This window comes from Heteronotia binoei, chromosome 13 (genome assembly GCF_032191835.1).
Source record: "Heteronotia binoei isolate CCM8104 ecotype False Entrance Well chromosome 13, APGP_CSIRO_Hbin_v1, whole genome shotgun sequence".
NCBI classification, from domain to species: Eukaryota; Metazoa; Chordata; class Lepidosauria; order Squamata; family Gekkonidae; genus Heteronotia; species Heteronotia binoei.
The window spans coordinates 62,734,997-62,749,983 of NC_083235.1; the positions used below are offsets into that span (position 1 = coordinate 62,734,997).

At 43.3% G+C, this 14,987-nt stretch overlaps 1 protein-coding gene across 1 annotated transcript in view; it reads right to left on the bottom strand.

Annotated features, from left to right (window-relative positions):
- FASN (fatty acid synthase) overlaps positions 1-14,987 on the bottom strand; it is an 83,781-nt gene that overhangs the window by 26,667 nt on the left and 42,127 nt on the right. Inside the window, exons 15-26 of the mRNA XM_060253032.1 lie at positions 10,213-10,328; positions 9,542-9,717; positions 8,178-8,369; positions 6,979-7,059; positions 6,703-6,879; positions 6,199-6,378; positions 5,449-5,652; positions 2,249-2,559; positions 1,756-2,145; positions 1,112-1,276; positions 822-940; positions 277-431 (exon numbers count right to left, since the gene is read on the bottom strand). Of these exons, the coding sequence (XP_060109015.1) occupies positions 277-431; positions 822-940; positions 1,112-1,276; positions 1,756-2,145; positions 2,249-2,559; positions 5,449-5,652; positions 6,199-6,378; positions 6,703-6,879; positions 6,979-7,059; positions 8,178-8,369; positions 9,542-9,717; positions 10,213-10,328 (2,266 nt within the window). The remainder of the gene's footprint in view (positions 1-276; positions 432-821; positions 941-1,111; positions 1,277-1,755; positions 2,146-2,248; positions 2,560-5,448; positions 5,653-6,198; positions 6,379-6,702; positions 6,880-6,978; positions 7,060-8,177; positions 8,370-9,541; positions 9,718-10,212; positions 10,329-14,987) is intronic.

The following is a 14,987-nucleotide window of genomic DNA, read 5'->3' on the forward strand; positions in this document are numbered from 1 at the left end:
GAGAACGAGAAAACGAATGAAGGGATTGTCCTTTGAGTCAGCCATTTTTTTGCACATTCTGCCTACAATTCCCGTTCATGCTCCTTGGGTATGCTGGAAAGGAAATTTGCTATTACACAAAATCAACACAAGAGTATCCTAGTATTAAAAGATTATTTCCTTTGATAATTACTGGGAAGAGAGACTGGGTTATACAGCATAAAACAATTTATAACATAATTGCAATTCCCATGGAAAGAAATGTTGCCACAAACTGATTTTATTCATGATAGTCACCTTGCTTTAACAGGATGTGTTTGAAAGAGCCCCATTTTCCATCTCGAAAAATATTCATCACTAGGTCATCCTGCAAAATCTTCTGCATCTCCTTGGCAGAAGAACTGGTAGAAGGTTTAGGAGAAGAAGCATTCAAGTTTGAAATGAAGAGGCACCTAGCGAGTAAAAAAATATATTTAAATCAACTTCTTATTTATCAAAGATTTTAGGTTTTCACGGCTGGCATCATCATTAGGGTTTGTAGAATCTTTCGGGCTCAAGTGCCGTGTTCTACTGGAGAAAGTTTTTCTTCCAGACGTTTCGTTCTCGGCTGCGGAGAACATCCTCAGTGGCGTTGCAGCCGGAGCAGGCGCTCTGACCTTCTTGGCTGCTGTGCATTGAGTGAGGCCAGGGCTGCTGGAGAGCTGCTATTTCTAGGCTGGAGGGGGTGTGGTGAGAGGGCAATTCTACAAACCCTAACTTCTTATTTAACTTACAATTTTTGTACGTTGTTCATAAAAAGTGACAGAATAATGGTTCAGTCACTGAATGCTGAAGTTTCGTACCTGATCCTGTGGCCCCCGGGTTCTTGACGCAGACAATTCACCATGCCAACCACTCCTGATGTCCCACAGCTAGCAGCAGTTAGCCACACTGGCTGTTCTGAAGATTCGGCTAGCATTTCCTGCAAGAGAATTCGCAGCCTATTTGAAAACAGGAGCTTTTTTTAAAAAAGTGTTTTCCAGAATGCATAATATGAAGGAAGGTTTTGTTAAAAGCCTAGAGTGTTATCTTCTACCTGGAAACCCAGGAACAAGAGTGACAAACAACTTGCATCCAAATTGGAAGTCCTTACCTTCAAAGGTTCCACCCATTTGTAATCAGCGTCATCCACAGGCAAGTAAATAGGCTTTCTGGCAGGAGCTGGCCGGCGACATAAGAAGATGGCTGCGCCAAAAGAGGATCTTTTCCCAGCCACCAAATTCAAACCAACCTTGCTAAACAGATCCTCCCATTCTACCTATCAAGCCAAACAAAATGAGGATTATAAAATGGCAAGTGATTCTTGAACAAATATACATTTAAGTCATTAGTTCTAAAGGTTTCAGATCAGTCAGTTATTAAATACATTATGGCAACCCCTTGCCAGAACAGCAAAACATATTTTTGTTCAAACAGAACATTGCTAATTCATTGTTTTCTATTGCATGAAATATTTTTCAACCCCCCCTAAATATTCCAATACTGATCTGTGCTGTACCCTGCAAATAGTTTATTTTAAGTTAAAATACTCATTAAAAAACTCATCAATAATCTGAAAAAAAAATTAGAAGAGGAAAGTCTGCCTGAATTCATAAATTCCTGATATATTAATTTGCTTATAAAAGGAATGCTCGCTAGGGGAAACCCCCCCCCCCCCACCACCACAAATACACTCTGACCAAAGCAGGACCTATTCTAGAGCCAACCGGAGAAAAACAAAAGGGTTCACAGTTTTACCTGAGTCAAGAGACTTGGTTTCTTCTGAAGGTCTGGATTTGTGAGGAAACAGACTATTTCTCCCAGAGTTTCGCCTTTCAGAAGAGTGTGTAATAACACAAACCCGCCTTCTTTCACTGTGGCTGCCATGTTGGAGAGCACCTCTCCTGGATTCTTGAAAGTGTTCAGCAAGCAGCTGCACACCAGGAGATCAGCACTGATCAGAACTCCAGACGGAGGGTTTGAAGGGTCCCATTGGTCAATGGAAACGCCAGTTTCCTGCAGGTGGCCCTCATGTGATGTGAGGACTTCTGTGGTTGTATCAGTGGCAATGTAGTCTAGTTGTAGCATGGGTTGAGTATTTAAAATACTTGTAACTCTTTCATATAAGTGTCCATCTCCTGCCAGAGCCTGCAAACCCAGAGTACTGGTTAACAATATATATTTTTTGGGGGGGCGGAGGGGGAATAAAAGGAGATTTCAGAGCTCTGAAGAGTTGCCCTCCACAGCTTACCTCTACTATCTTCATCTTTCGACTTGTAAGGTTCTCCAGTGCTATGTCAACACAAGTCTTCAGCTGAGAAAAATCCAGCAAGCCATTGAGAAGGGGATCTTCTTGAAGATGCAGTTTCTCTCGAGTCACAACCTGTTCTAGCTCTGAATAGAGGTTTCCATTCAGTTCAAGGCGGCAGATTTCAGCAAGTATGTGTAGGAGACCCTTTGATCCGGGTTCTTTTTGCACAGGTGTCTTTACAGTCTCCAGCCCTGGAATAGCCAATTTGACCCCATGCTTTGCTATCTTCTTCTGCAAGTTCTGGATCAACACTGTAGGACAAAAAGGAGAAAGCATGAACACATATTTGAGAGACTCTTTAAAATCAACGAAGAAGAGACTTTGACAGTAACACTTGTGAGTGCAGCACATCATTGCTAGAAAACCTTCGCCAGGGACAAAGTTATTCTAAAAGGAAAGGTTTGTCTTTGACTGAATTCAGATCCCGGATCAAAAGATCTTGGCATCTTCCAAGAACCAATTATTTAATCTGATGATTAGAACCCGACCGCCCCATCTTGTGACCTGTTTTTTTTCTCTAGCACAAATGTTTTAATGATCTTCTAAGCATGGAAACAATCACTTGTCTGGTGTTTAACCAAGGTACATAACAAGCAACGAGGCCAAAATTGTTTTTCCCTCCTTCCACACAATTACTTGCCATGTGTCATGTCTGAGAAGGAGGAGATATTTACTTCTTGGGGCTTCTACAAACTACTTTGGCTTGAGAAATAACAAGATTTGTGTCATAAAAGAAAATGCTGTTCTAATAGTCCATATAAAGCTTTTACAGGTCACTTTCCTGAGACATAGATGTCAAGTCAGGCCAAGAGCAACAAGCCCTAACTAGAGGTGTGCAAACAAAGATGGGGTCCATTGGACCCAAAAAACATTGATATTCCTGAATATTCCCCAGATACCAATACTGGTTTTGTATTTGGGATGTTTGGGAAACCTGAATTTATTCGGCTCCATTATACCCTATGGGGACCGTCCCAATCGAGCATAATGGAGAAGAGATTTAAAGTTTAAAAACTTGCTGAGTTGACTTGTTGAGTCATGCTGCCACAGAGGAGTTACTGTGAGTCATCTCAACAAGCATTTAAACTTTAAATGCCTGACTTGTGGGTAGTGGGTTTGCTTGGTGAGTGCTTTGCTAGCACCCTTTTGCAGAAGGGAGAAGGCAAAAGCGGGGGGGAGCTTATTTACAATCCCTGGGTTTTAAAGAGGATGCCCAGGGGCACCTTTTGGATACTCAGCTGGGACTCCAACACACCGGGAAGGTGGGGTTTGACCCAGGGGAAATGATGCACAAGGAAAAAGGGGTATGGGGGATTTAATAGAGGTTGTGGGAGTCATGCTGGATGGCTGACCCACGGCAGCGGTGGAGAAAGGCCAGGAGGTGTGAGCAGTGAAAGAATGGGTCTCTAGCACCCTAGGAAGGTGCTTTGGCAGAAGGAAGACGGTGAAAAGGGGGGGCTTGGTTGCAGCAGCAGTGAAGGGGGTGTTGGGAAGTGAACCCCTGGATATTAGAGAGGGTAGCCAGGGGCATCTTTTGGGTACTCCAGGGGCGGCCAACAATAGCTCTCTAGATGTTTTTTTGCCTACAACTCCCATCAGCCCCAGCCAGCATGGTCAATGGCTGGGGCTGATGGGAGTTGTAGGCAGAAAAACATATGGAGAGCTGCCATTGGCCACCCATGGGATACTCAGTTGGGACTGTAGCACCCTGGGAAAACAGGGTTTGATCCAGGGGAAGGAAGTGATCTGTAAGAAGAAAGGGGTAAGAGGGGTTTGATGGTGGTTGTGGGGGTCGTGCCAGAGTCAGCTCAGCGGGGATTTAAAGTTTAAAAATTTTAGTATTGACTTTTAAAGCCTTACATGGCCTGGGACCGACATATCTACGGGACAGCATCTCCCCATATATGCCCTGGAAACCATTTTGGTCTGGCACAGAACACCTGCTGACCGTCCCTGGCCCGAAGGGTGTCCATCTCACCCGAACTAGGGCCAGGGCTTTTTCGGCCTTGACCCCAGCCTGGTGGAATCAGCTCCCCCTTGAGATCCGGGCCCTTACTGAACTGTTACCTTTTCATAGAGCCTGTAAAACGGAGCTATTCTGCCAGGCCTTTAGTTGAGGTAGTGGGCGTTCTACACTATCGGGCATTCTGCTCCATTGGCCAGCCCTATGCTGTAGTACCGCCTCTGTCATAATATTAAATTTACCTTTGCTGTGTCTGATTCTTAGAATGTAGAACTGATTCATAGTCCATACAACATGTGCCAACTGATTCTTAGGCTGTACAACATGTGCCAACTGAGCCGCCATCAAAAACTGTCTATGATTGAATTGTCTTTTATTTTATTCACATGTTTTAATTGTTATTTTATATTGTTTTATAATGTTGTTATCCACCCTGAGCCCTCCTTGGGATAGGGCGGACTATAAATGACCTAAAATAAATAAATAAATGCTTGCTGAGTTGACTCACAGTGGTGCCACTGACTATGCCTGAATAAAAGCTGAATAATATTGGCTTATATTTGGGCACAGCTATTTTGGTAGTGAATACAGATCTCTGATCTGTATTTGGCTGAATAAATACCCCCCAAATACCAATAAAGAGAGCCAGTTTGGTGTGAGAGCCAGTTTGGTGTAGTGGTTAAGTGTGCAGACTCTTATCTGGGAGAACCAGGTTTGATTCCCCACTCCTCCACTTGCACCTGCTAGCATGGCCTTGGGTCAGCCAGAGCTCTGGCAGAGGTTGTCCTTGAAAGGGCAGCTGCTGTGAGAGCCCTCTCAGCCCCACCCACCTCACAGGGTGTCTGTTGTGGGGGGAGAAGATATAGGAGATTGTAAGCCGCTCTGAGTCTCTGATTCAGAGAGAAGGGCGGGGTATAAATCTGCAGTCTTCTTCTTATTCAGCTCAGTATATACCAAGCTCACACCCCTAGTTTCATTCTGCACCTTTCCTGATAACAGCACTGCTTTAAGAAAATAAAGCTGTGGCAACCTGTGCTTTTGCTTCTAAAAGTCACTGGCCATTACTTACATCAAACAAAACAGGAGGCAGTTCTTCCACCTTGTGATCCCAATGCCAACTTTGTGCAGGGCGTGTCGTTCCCAGAAATCAATTAGAGGGAAACAAAGTTCTTCTTACCTTTGCAGTTTTCAAAGCTGGAGAGAAGCTGGGCGTCAGAGGACAAGCAGTCATCCTCAAAATAGGGCACAAAACAAAATTTCTCAAGTGTTGGAGGAGTCTGTTCCTGTTGTCGCCGAGGGGCAACGCTAGCATGAAGGCCAGAAACCTGAACAGCTCCGGCTGTGATGGTATTAAGGCAATGGTCAACAACAGCATCAAAAGCTACAAGGCAAGCAGAAAGCAAGCAGAAAAGTTTGGGTAAAGTCATGGAGACATAACAACGATAATTAAGTTCATTTACAGCCTGCCTTTCCCACTGGGCCTGAAGGTAGATTACAAAATATGAAATGAATTATATCAGACAGCAAAGACTGCCTATAAATAATGCAGGATTACAAGGACAGGAAAACAATGTAAACCTGCTAAGAGCTGTATGGCTCCCACAAATCTTCCATAACGCTTTAAAATCTAATGAACATATGAACAAACATATGAAGCTGCCTTATACTGAATCAGACCCTTGGTCCATCAAAGTCAGTATTATCTACTCAGACTGGCAGCGGCTCTCCAGGGTCTCGAGCTGAGGTTTTTCACGCCTATTTGCCTGGACCCCTTTTTTAGTTGGAGATGCCGGGGATTGAACCTGGGATCTTCCACTTACCAAGAGAATGCTCTACCACTGAGCCACCATCCCTCCCCAGCAGCAGTTTCAGATCTTGGCTTCCCTAAAGGAACTGGAATGTGTGAGAAAGTATTGGTGCCAATTACCTTCAATATCATCACTGTATTTGTGTACACGTTCTTTGTGTAGTGTTGGATCAATAAAAACGGAGCGGATCCTGGTTGGCAACCGCAGACTTCTTCCTGTTTCCCCCAAGATTATCAAATGAAGAAGAGTGTCAAGGAATGTTACCCAGTTCCCATTCCACAGCACCTTCCCGTAATTTCCTGGGGATGAAAAGAAAGCCCATTAGCAAAGTCTCAACATCAACCAACTCTGATACAAAGTAAACAAGGATATACAATTTGCTGTACAGTATTAATTGTACTGCCTTTGGTCCTATATTCCCAGCTTTCCAAGTTAGCTCAGAAAAAAATGTCTATAATGCTTCTCAATTTTACACATCTTCTCTCAACATGTCAGGCACACAGACATCCACATCCCAACACACCAACTGTATGCCACAAACAAACTTTGATTTTACAACCAACCCCTTTTAACAAGGAGGTCTCAAAGATGCATAGGAATAATTGCTATTTAAAATTAAATACCATCACTACTGGATTCTAGAAGTCCCTGGAATGTCAGCCCATAGTCATAACCACGCAGGCGAAGCTCTTTGTAAATGTCTCCCTTAGATAAGGTGATTTCTGAGCAGGTATCTTTCTGGTCAATTTGCTGGTTACGGAAGTTATTCAGAGCAGTTTCTTCCAAAAGGCAAATTTTTCCTTGTAGACGCAACACAAAAAGAACAAGAGCAGTCAATGGCTAGGAACATACACAGCACTGAATTACTCAGAACATATCTACAGGAAGCAACAGCTTACCACTGACAGCCAGATTTCCATTGCTGGATACTTCAAAACACTGGGAAGCAGGCATGAGTCTCACCTCTAGCTGTGCTGAACCTGCAAAGTAAACCAGAGATTCGTGGGATGGTAAGAGAACCTCAACCTTAGGTTTCACTTGTTTTCACACCTGTGAAAGCATCCCAACATACATAAAATAAGCTGCATAGATTGTTTACCTGTCATTCACATAGCTATTTTTGGCTTGCTGATGTGTTGTTCTTTTGTTACACTGTTTTGTCAAACACCTCGTATATAACCAGGAGAGGTTATAAACCTGCTGATCTGGCTTTCTGTTGAGGTATTCTGACAGAAGCGTCCAGTTGAGACCATTCAGGCTCAAGGAAATATCACGTTCTGAATAACGCAGACACTTCGTGTTGGATCCTAACTACTACCAGCAAATCTTTGCTATGTTTCCCTTACCTCAGCAGTCCCCTTCCAATCCCGAGAAACTAGATTTCTGGAAATTAGAATGGATTACTACTGGGAGAAAATGTAGTAATGATCCTCACTTTCCACTGGTGGTAGTTAGGGTTCAATGCATAATTCTGCTTAACTGGAATTCACATGCAGATTGTACTGAATAGGAATTGGAATGGTTAGGTCAGGGATCCTCAACATGGTGCCCATGGGTACCACAGTGCAAGCTGACACCTTTCTTGGCGCCTGCCCCAGCAATTTTAGAAAGTGGGCAGAGCTTCTGATTAGCCATTGGAGATCTGACTGGTTGTGAAGAGAAAGATCTATATTTATAGAGTTCATTCTAAAAGGTTGCCTGTTAAGCATAAACTTTGCCTGAAATGTCTGGGTGACTATCAGAGTTACGCATATCTCCACTCCCTGATATCATGCGGTTGGCACTACCTCCTTTGGCAGTCATTTTTTTTCACCGTCTCTGCTTCTTGTGGCAGCCATTTGAGGTTGCACCCACCACTTTGTGTCAGAACTCCAAAGGTGCCTGCAGGCTGAAAAGGCTAGAGACCCTCGGTTAACTCAGTACATTAAAAACATTTCCAGCCTTGCAGATTTACGTATACTACTTGTATGTATCTCATGAACTCCTTTGGTGAAATAATACAGTAAACTACGCTGATTAGGTCTTCCGAGGGTTGAAGGAATCATACCATGTACCGATCACAGCGTATATAAGAGGGAGTAACCTCTGCAAGCCTCACCTTTCTTAGGAAGTATTGTTGCCTGGTGGATTGTAACATCTTCAAACATGACAGGCATTTGTTCGATGCAAGTTCCCAAAGATCGAGCTAGAGTGCGCCAGGCTAGCACTAGGTATCCTGTGGCTGGATACAGAACTCTGCCATCGATACAGTGACCCACCAAGTAATGATCAGGGGATTCAGGATTCACATCTGTCAACAATTACAGAAGGGGGAGGGGGATGTGAAATAACTTTTTTCAAAACTTCTACATAAAAAAATCACTTTGAATAAGACTAAAAAGCAATATCCAGGACTTCCCAAAATCTAGAAGAAGATGATGAAGAAGATATTGGATTTATATCCCGCCCTCCACTCCGAAGAGTCTCAGAGCGGCTCACAATCTCCTTTACCTTCTTCCCCCACAACAGACACCCTGTGAGGTAGATGAAGATATTGGATTTATATCCCGCCCTCCACTCCGAAGAGTCTCAGAGCGGCTCACAATCTCCTTTACCTTCCTCCCCCACAACAGATATCCTGTGAGGTAGATGAAGATATTGGCTTTATATCCCACCCTCCACTCCGAAGAGTCTCAGAGCGGCTCACAATCTCCTTTCCCTTCCTCCCCCACAACAGACACCCTGTGAGGTAGATAAAGATATTGGATTTATATCCCGCCCTCCACTCCGAAGAGTCTCAGAGCGGCTCACAATCTCCTTTCCCTTCCTCCCCCACAACAGATACCCTGTGAGGTAGATGAAGATATTGGATTTATATCCCGCCCTCCACTCCGAAGAGTCTCAGAGCGGCTCACAATCTCCTTTACCTTCCTCCCCCACAACAGACACCCTGTGAGGTAGATGAAGATATTGGATTTATATCCCGCCCTCCACTCCAAAGAGTCTCAGAGCGGCTCACAATCTCCTTTCCCTTCCTACCCCACAACAGACACCCTGTGAGGTGGGTGGGGCTGAGAGGGCTCCCACAGCAGCTGCCCTTTCAAGGACAACCTCTGCCAGGGCTATGGCTGACCCAAGGCCATTCCAGCAGGTGCAAGTGGAGGCGTGGGGAATCAAACCCGATTCTCCCAGATAAGAGTCCGCACACTTAAGTACTACACCAAACTGGCTCTCCAGTTAAGCTTCACCCTATCCCTCTGCATTAAGCTTCACCCTATCCCTCTGCCGACCTAGGTTTTGGTGCAGAAATCTATCGAAGACAGCAACTCTCCTCTCCTCCCCTCTCCTGTTAGTTTTGCTCTCTGGCTAGAGCAGCACAAAGTGTATAAAGATTCATGTTTTCTCTGCAGCTATAAACACAACATATACATTTCAGATACATCTGTTTGTGGGAAAGGAAGGCATGAAAGTTCCAATACACACCAATGTTGTAGACAGTTGCTGCTCCAGATCCCCCAGTGCTTGTAGGGAAGTCATCAGCTTTTGGGACATCCCATGTCTGACTGTGGTCCCAAAGAATGTAAGGAGAGATAAGTGGAGTTCCCACGGGGGCGGGACATTCAACTGGTGGATACAGATTGTTTGCAAAGACATTTATTCTGAAGACAGAAAAAAGCAACAGATTTGTGATCATACTATACGTTCAGTGCCATGAATAGTTCATAGGAGGCGCTATAGTCAAGAGCCAGCAAAGGACTGAGGACACTCCCCAAATTTTGAAGTCTTAACCTCTGACCCTCAAAACCATATTGCCTCTTTATCCTTTCTATTCACATTTCAATGTGGGTCCTTTGAGGCACCACAAAGGCCTTCAAAGCATCAATCAGAGAGCTTGCTCATATAATATAAATTGTACAGCTGTACATCACATCATGCATCTGAAGCAACCACTTTTTAAAGTATGTGAATGGAAATAGCCCAGTCTTGTGTTATATGTTCAAAGAATATTACAGTTCTCCAGGCACTCACCAACAGTGTCTCTACACAGTTGTAATATGGGTAAAATCAAAATCAAAAGCATAATTCAGTCTGTTCAATCAAAAATTAAAGATGGGCAATTTTGTTTCCTCATTAAATTTTGCTAGGCTCCTTACCCCGTCAAATGGATTTTCCCAGCGTTCGTTAGAAAGAACTCAAGGTTGTTTTTATGGTCCCGCTTCATCAGTGGCAGAATGGTGCAAGTTGGTTTCAAAGCTCTCCTCAGGATTGCCTAGTCACGTGGGATTCAAAAGTTATCAGAACAAGTCAGCAAATTTCTTTGTACAAACCGGACTCTCAGCAAGGGTAGGATGCCAGAGGTTTCAACAACACGACAAGCAAAAAGTCATGCTATGAAACATAATCAGTTTCACACACTGTTAAAGGCATGAGAGCTCTACACTTGCCAGATTCACAAAAACACATCCCACCACAAAAAGGCAATGATCCAAGAGACTTTTCCCCTACATTTTTCATTGCTCGTCCACTAAACCACAAGCAAATCTATCTCTAATAATACCATTTCCTTGACCTGTTATCACCCCTGCATGATAAAAATCGCTTCTCCTATAACCTATTCATTTGCTTGAAAAAGGCTGGTGGGACCCTTTCCTAAAGGCTCTAGCAACCAAAATCTCCTCCCACCATATCCTGCTGGGCAGCAAGGCCAACCTGATAACGGCACCCATCAGCCTCTCTCACAATCCCAAAGGTGACCACAGGCTCAAGAAGGCTGGGGATGCCTGACCTAGGTAATGGATTCCAAACGTGAAATCTGGGAGGCAGACAGCCTTCTCAACTCAAGTTAAAGCTGGTTCTTCTTAAATGCATTATGAGAAACAACTTTTTTTGCCACTAATTCCCTGCCCTCCCCACCCCTGCCAATACCAGGCATTATTCTAAAGAAAGCAACAAAGCTACCTAACCCTATGAAAGCATTACAAGAGATTATCCTCCTTTCCCATAAAGAAGTGTCTCTTTGGCTCCTGTGCAACACTTGCTAAGTTCCTGAATCCCAGGAACTCCTATCAGAAAAAGCCAAGGAATACCAAAAAGAAGAAGAAAAAGGGTTCTGTAATCCTCAAGGAATCATTGCGAGAAAAACAGCAAAAAGATCCAGAATAAATGTTATATCCGGATATGCAAATTCATTCCACCTATAGACCATAAACAATAATATAAACTGAGTAAACCAATGCCGCTGCCATTATGCATTCCTCTGACAAGGGCAAACCTGTGATATTAGCATGTGCCTCTAATGTACTATTGATGGCCCAGAAGAAGGTGAAGGAAGAAAGAAAGGAGAGGGGAAGTTGCAGTAGGAAAAGCAAGCCCTAAGAGAACCTAAAGAAATAATCCACAGGTGTGCAGATTCCAAATTACCAGAAGGAAGCCTACGCGCATCTTCTTCACCTCAATCAGCTAGCCTGAGGCCCATGAAGCTGGTGGACAAGACGTTCTTCTGAGGTTTGCCTATATCAAGTACCTCCTTTGAACTGGATTCTCTGCTCCAACATGCGCAATAACATCGCCTATGTGGCGGCACTGCATGCACAGCAGCCTAGCTTGCATGAAGTGTTAGGCATGTGCAACGCTGCACAGGTTTCTCGTGCCCACTAACGTCATATTTAAACGGTGTCTGCGAGTTTAAAGAACAAACTAGAAGTTAATGCCAAAGGGATTCTCCAAACCTGAATTTTTAAAATGAGAAACAATTTTGAAACAGGGGTGTTTGGAGCAGAGGAGCCATGAACAGAAGAAAAGGATACTTAATACTTTCCCTGATGTTTTTTCACTCTGCTCACAGGGCCCTAGATGCATGTTTACATTGTCTAGGACAATAGGTAGTGTCTAGTATCCCACTAGGGATTTCTTCCTTTAACAAAGGCTAATGATTAAGTAGAGGAGGAGGAGGAGGAGGAGAAGGAGAAGGAGAAGGAGAAGAAGAATTGCAGATTTATACCCCGCCTTTCTCTCTGTATCAGAGACTCAGAGCGGCTTACAATCTCCTATATCTTCTCCCCCCACAACAGACACCCTGTGAGGTGGGTGAGGCTGAGAGGGCTCTCACAGCAGCTGCCATTTCAAGGACAACCTCTGCCAGAGCTATGGCTGACCCAAGGCCATTCCAGCAGCTGCAAGTGGAGGAGTGGGGAATCAAACCTGGTTCTCCCAGGTAAGAGTCCACGCACTTAACCACTACACCAAACTGGCTATAGCAAGAAGTGTATTATTGTGACCCTAGTATTAGGCATCATTGTGTCAGTATTCCAATTTTCCAAGTGTCCAAAAATAATATTTCTCCAGCTCCTGGACTAATGACAACTCCTACAGCAGTATATGTAATCTGAAGAATAGATATGTAGGTAAGTAGATAGATCTGAAGTAGCAATTCTTAGTGTCAGAGCTTAAGATTTTATTATTCTATTTCTGTTCTCTGTGCAACAGAAATAGCTTGGAGAAAAATACAGTAAGATTTTGCTCCATAGATGTCAAATGTGAGCAAGCGCCACTAAAATGCATGGTTTGGCCATACACACACAAAAAATAGAATTATTCCCAATATTAAAGAGAATCAAAGTCATTAAATAATATTTGGCTAGTGGTTTGCTTAGGGCATTATTTTGTCTTGCTTTGAAAAATTGCATTCGATAAAAAGATCACCAATCCACTTTCACAGTTAAATATGCCTTACTTCTAAGAAAGCTGCACTTTTAAGCTTCCCTGGTTCTAGATACACCTTCCTTTGCTAGGCTCAGTAAACAAGTCCTTAATTGGTATCATGTCTTCATGGAGATGGCTTACCGGAATCAAGTCACTTTAGCGTTTTCCTAAGAGCTAATGTAGAGGAATTTTCTGTTTATCACTTTCCAGACCATATGGAATTTTATTTCACTTCTTGAGGCCACAACTGATTTCAAGCCTACCTAGTCTATGCGAGGTGATGCAAGGTACATTCTTGTCTCTAACCAACTGAACGGTGACTTAAGTTTCAAGATATTTCTAATGGCTGCTTGCAAGGTTGTTATTAATCTCTTTGCCAAAATTAAGACGTCATGATAAAGCATAATTAAACTTGATTGGACACAAACCCAGTTTGCTGCTAATCTCGTGCACCCCGTTACTACATCTGCTGTGCTCTTCATCAATCTCACAGCATCTGAATCAACACAAGTTTGATCTAGTTCCAATTTACTGTTGCGGGCAACTTGGTACAGCGGGAATTTGTCCACTCTACTTAAGTCAGGGTTCAAAACCTTATTTTAATTCCAGTTTAGTTATGATAGCATGTACTAATGAAACCACCGCCCCCCCCCCCCCTCCAATTCACAATGTACCAGTATTCAGATATTATGGTAATCAGCATCCAGACCAAACAGAAGTTTTGAATCAATCTCTAAGCACAAAGAGAAGGAGCAATGACAAGCATAGCAAAAAGCAGCATTCATGCCCGACTAGGTTAAGTTGTAGCCTGAATGCAGCCATAGTGAGAAGAGACTTCAGTAGATTTATTTGAATCAATGGAGAGAGAAAGTTTTTTCACATAGCCCAATATTGCTCAGATATTTACAGAATGGACACTATTGTTGTCAGTGAGTCTCTAGAGAGGAAGCGTGTCGTTTTAAAATAAATTAGCCCATAGACACATATATTTAGCAATGAAATGGCTAATTATAGTCAGTGTTGTAAGTCCTTAAAGTATGGATCCACCAACCCACTACTTCCTGACAAACCACAGGAAATCTCCCAGACTTACCCACTGTTATTTGATGACACCTGATAAGATCAAGACCTAAGGTGTCACTGCTTCAGTTTCTCCTCCCTGCCACTCTCTTCCCACGTACTGTTTATTTGTTCACCTGGTTGTTGTTTCTCTATCAGTAGTCCTGCCCCAACTTATAAAAACTTCGGGACATGGTATATGCAGAACAATGGATGTATTTCAAGTACTAAGTGCATGAAGGAAAACTGCAGGGAGTACAGGGTTGAGATGTCTCGAGAAGAATCAACTCTATAAACATTCCAAAAACACAGTCTGTACAGTCCAAAAACACAGTCCATACAGTCTTAAGAAATTCCAGCTGAGGCTTGTTACATCTCTGTATGCCTTATTTGGCATTTCTTAAGACTGTATTCATTTGGAATTTCTGAAGACTGTGTTTTTGGACTGTACAGGCTGTTTTTGAATATTTACAGAGTTGATTCTTCTTGAGAGATTTTTCTGAATATATGCTGAATTTATTCTAATTGTACCCTCATTATTTGTCCACTGTTATACACCTCCTTTTTACACTCCAATTCTGTGGTTCTCTTGGGGGAATACAAGATTGACAGACATTCCACTATGGCAGCAGGCAAGTCTTAGTTGCCAGGCACTGCCCAACAAACCTAAGTCAGAGCATGGCAGGGCTTTGTTTGAGCAGGAATGCAGTTCCGGCTGGCTTGGCAACAGGGGGTGTGACCTAATATGCAAATGGATTCCTGGTGGGCTTTCTGCACAAAAAGCTGTGTGAAACAGTGGTGACATCAGGGGGTGTGGCCTAATATGCAAATGAGTTCCTGCTGGGCCTTTTCTACAAAAATAGCCCCGGAGCATGGTATTTAGGAGCACCAATGAAGAAAAGTGTTAAGTAGGAGAGAGGAAAGGGTAGTGCGGGGCCAATTTTCCATCTAAGCTGGGGAGCCTTGTGAGCAAAAATTTTTACTTCATGAGCTACTGGCATTAAAGTTGTGAGCTACTGCATAAATTAGTTTGCTCTGGGGCCATTTTTCCTGAGCTGAGACAAAGATGTGTGAGCCGGCGGCTAAAAAAACTGAGCTAGCTCATGCTAACTCAGCATAGAGGGAACATTGGTTGGGGCTAGAAGCGACAGCAAGTATCATCTTGATT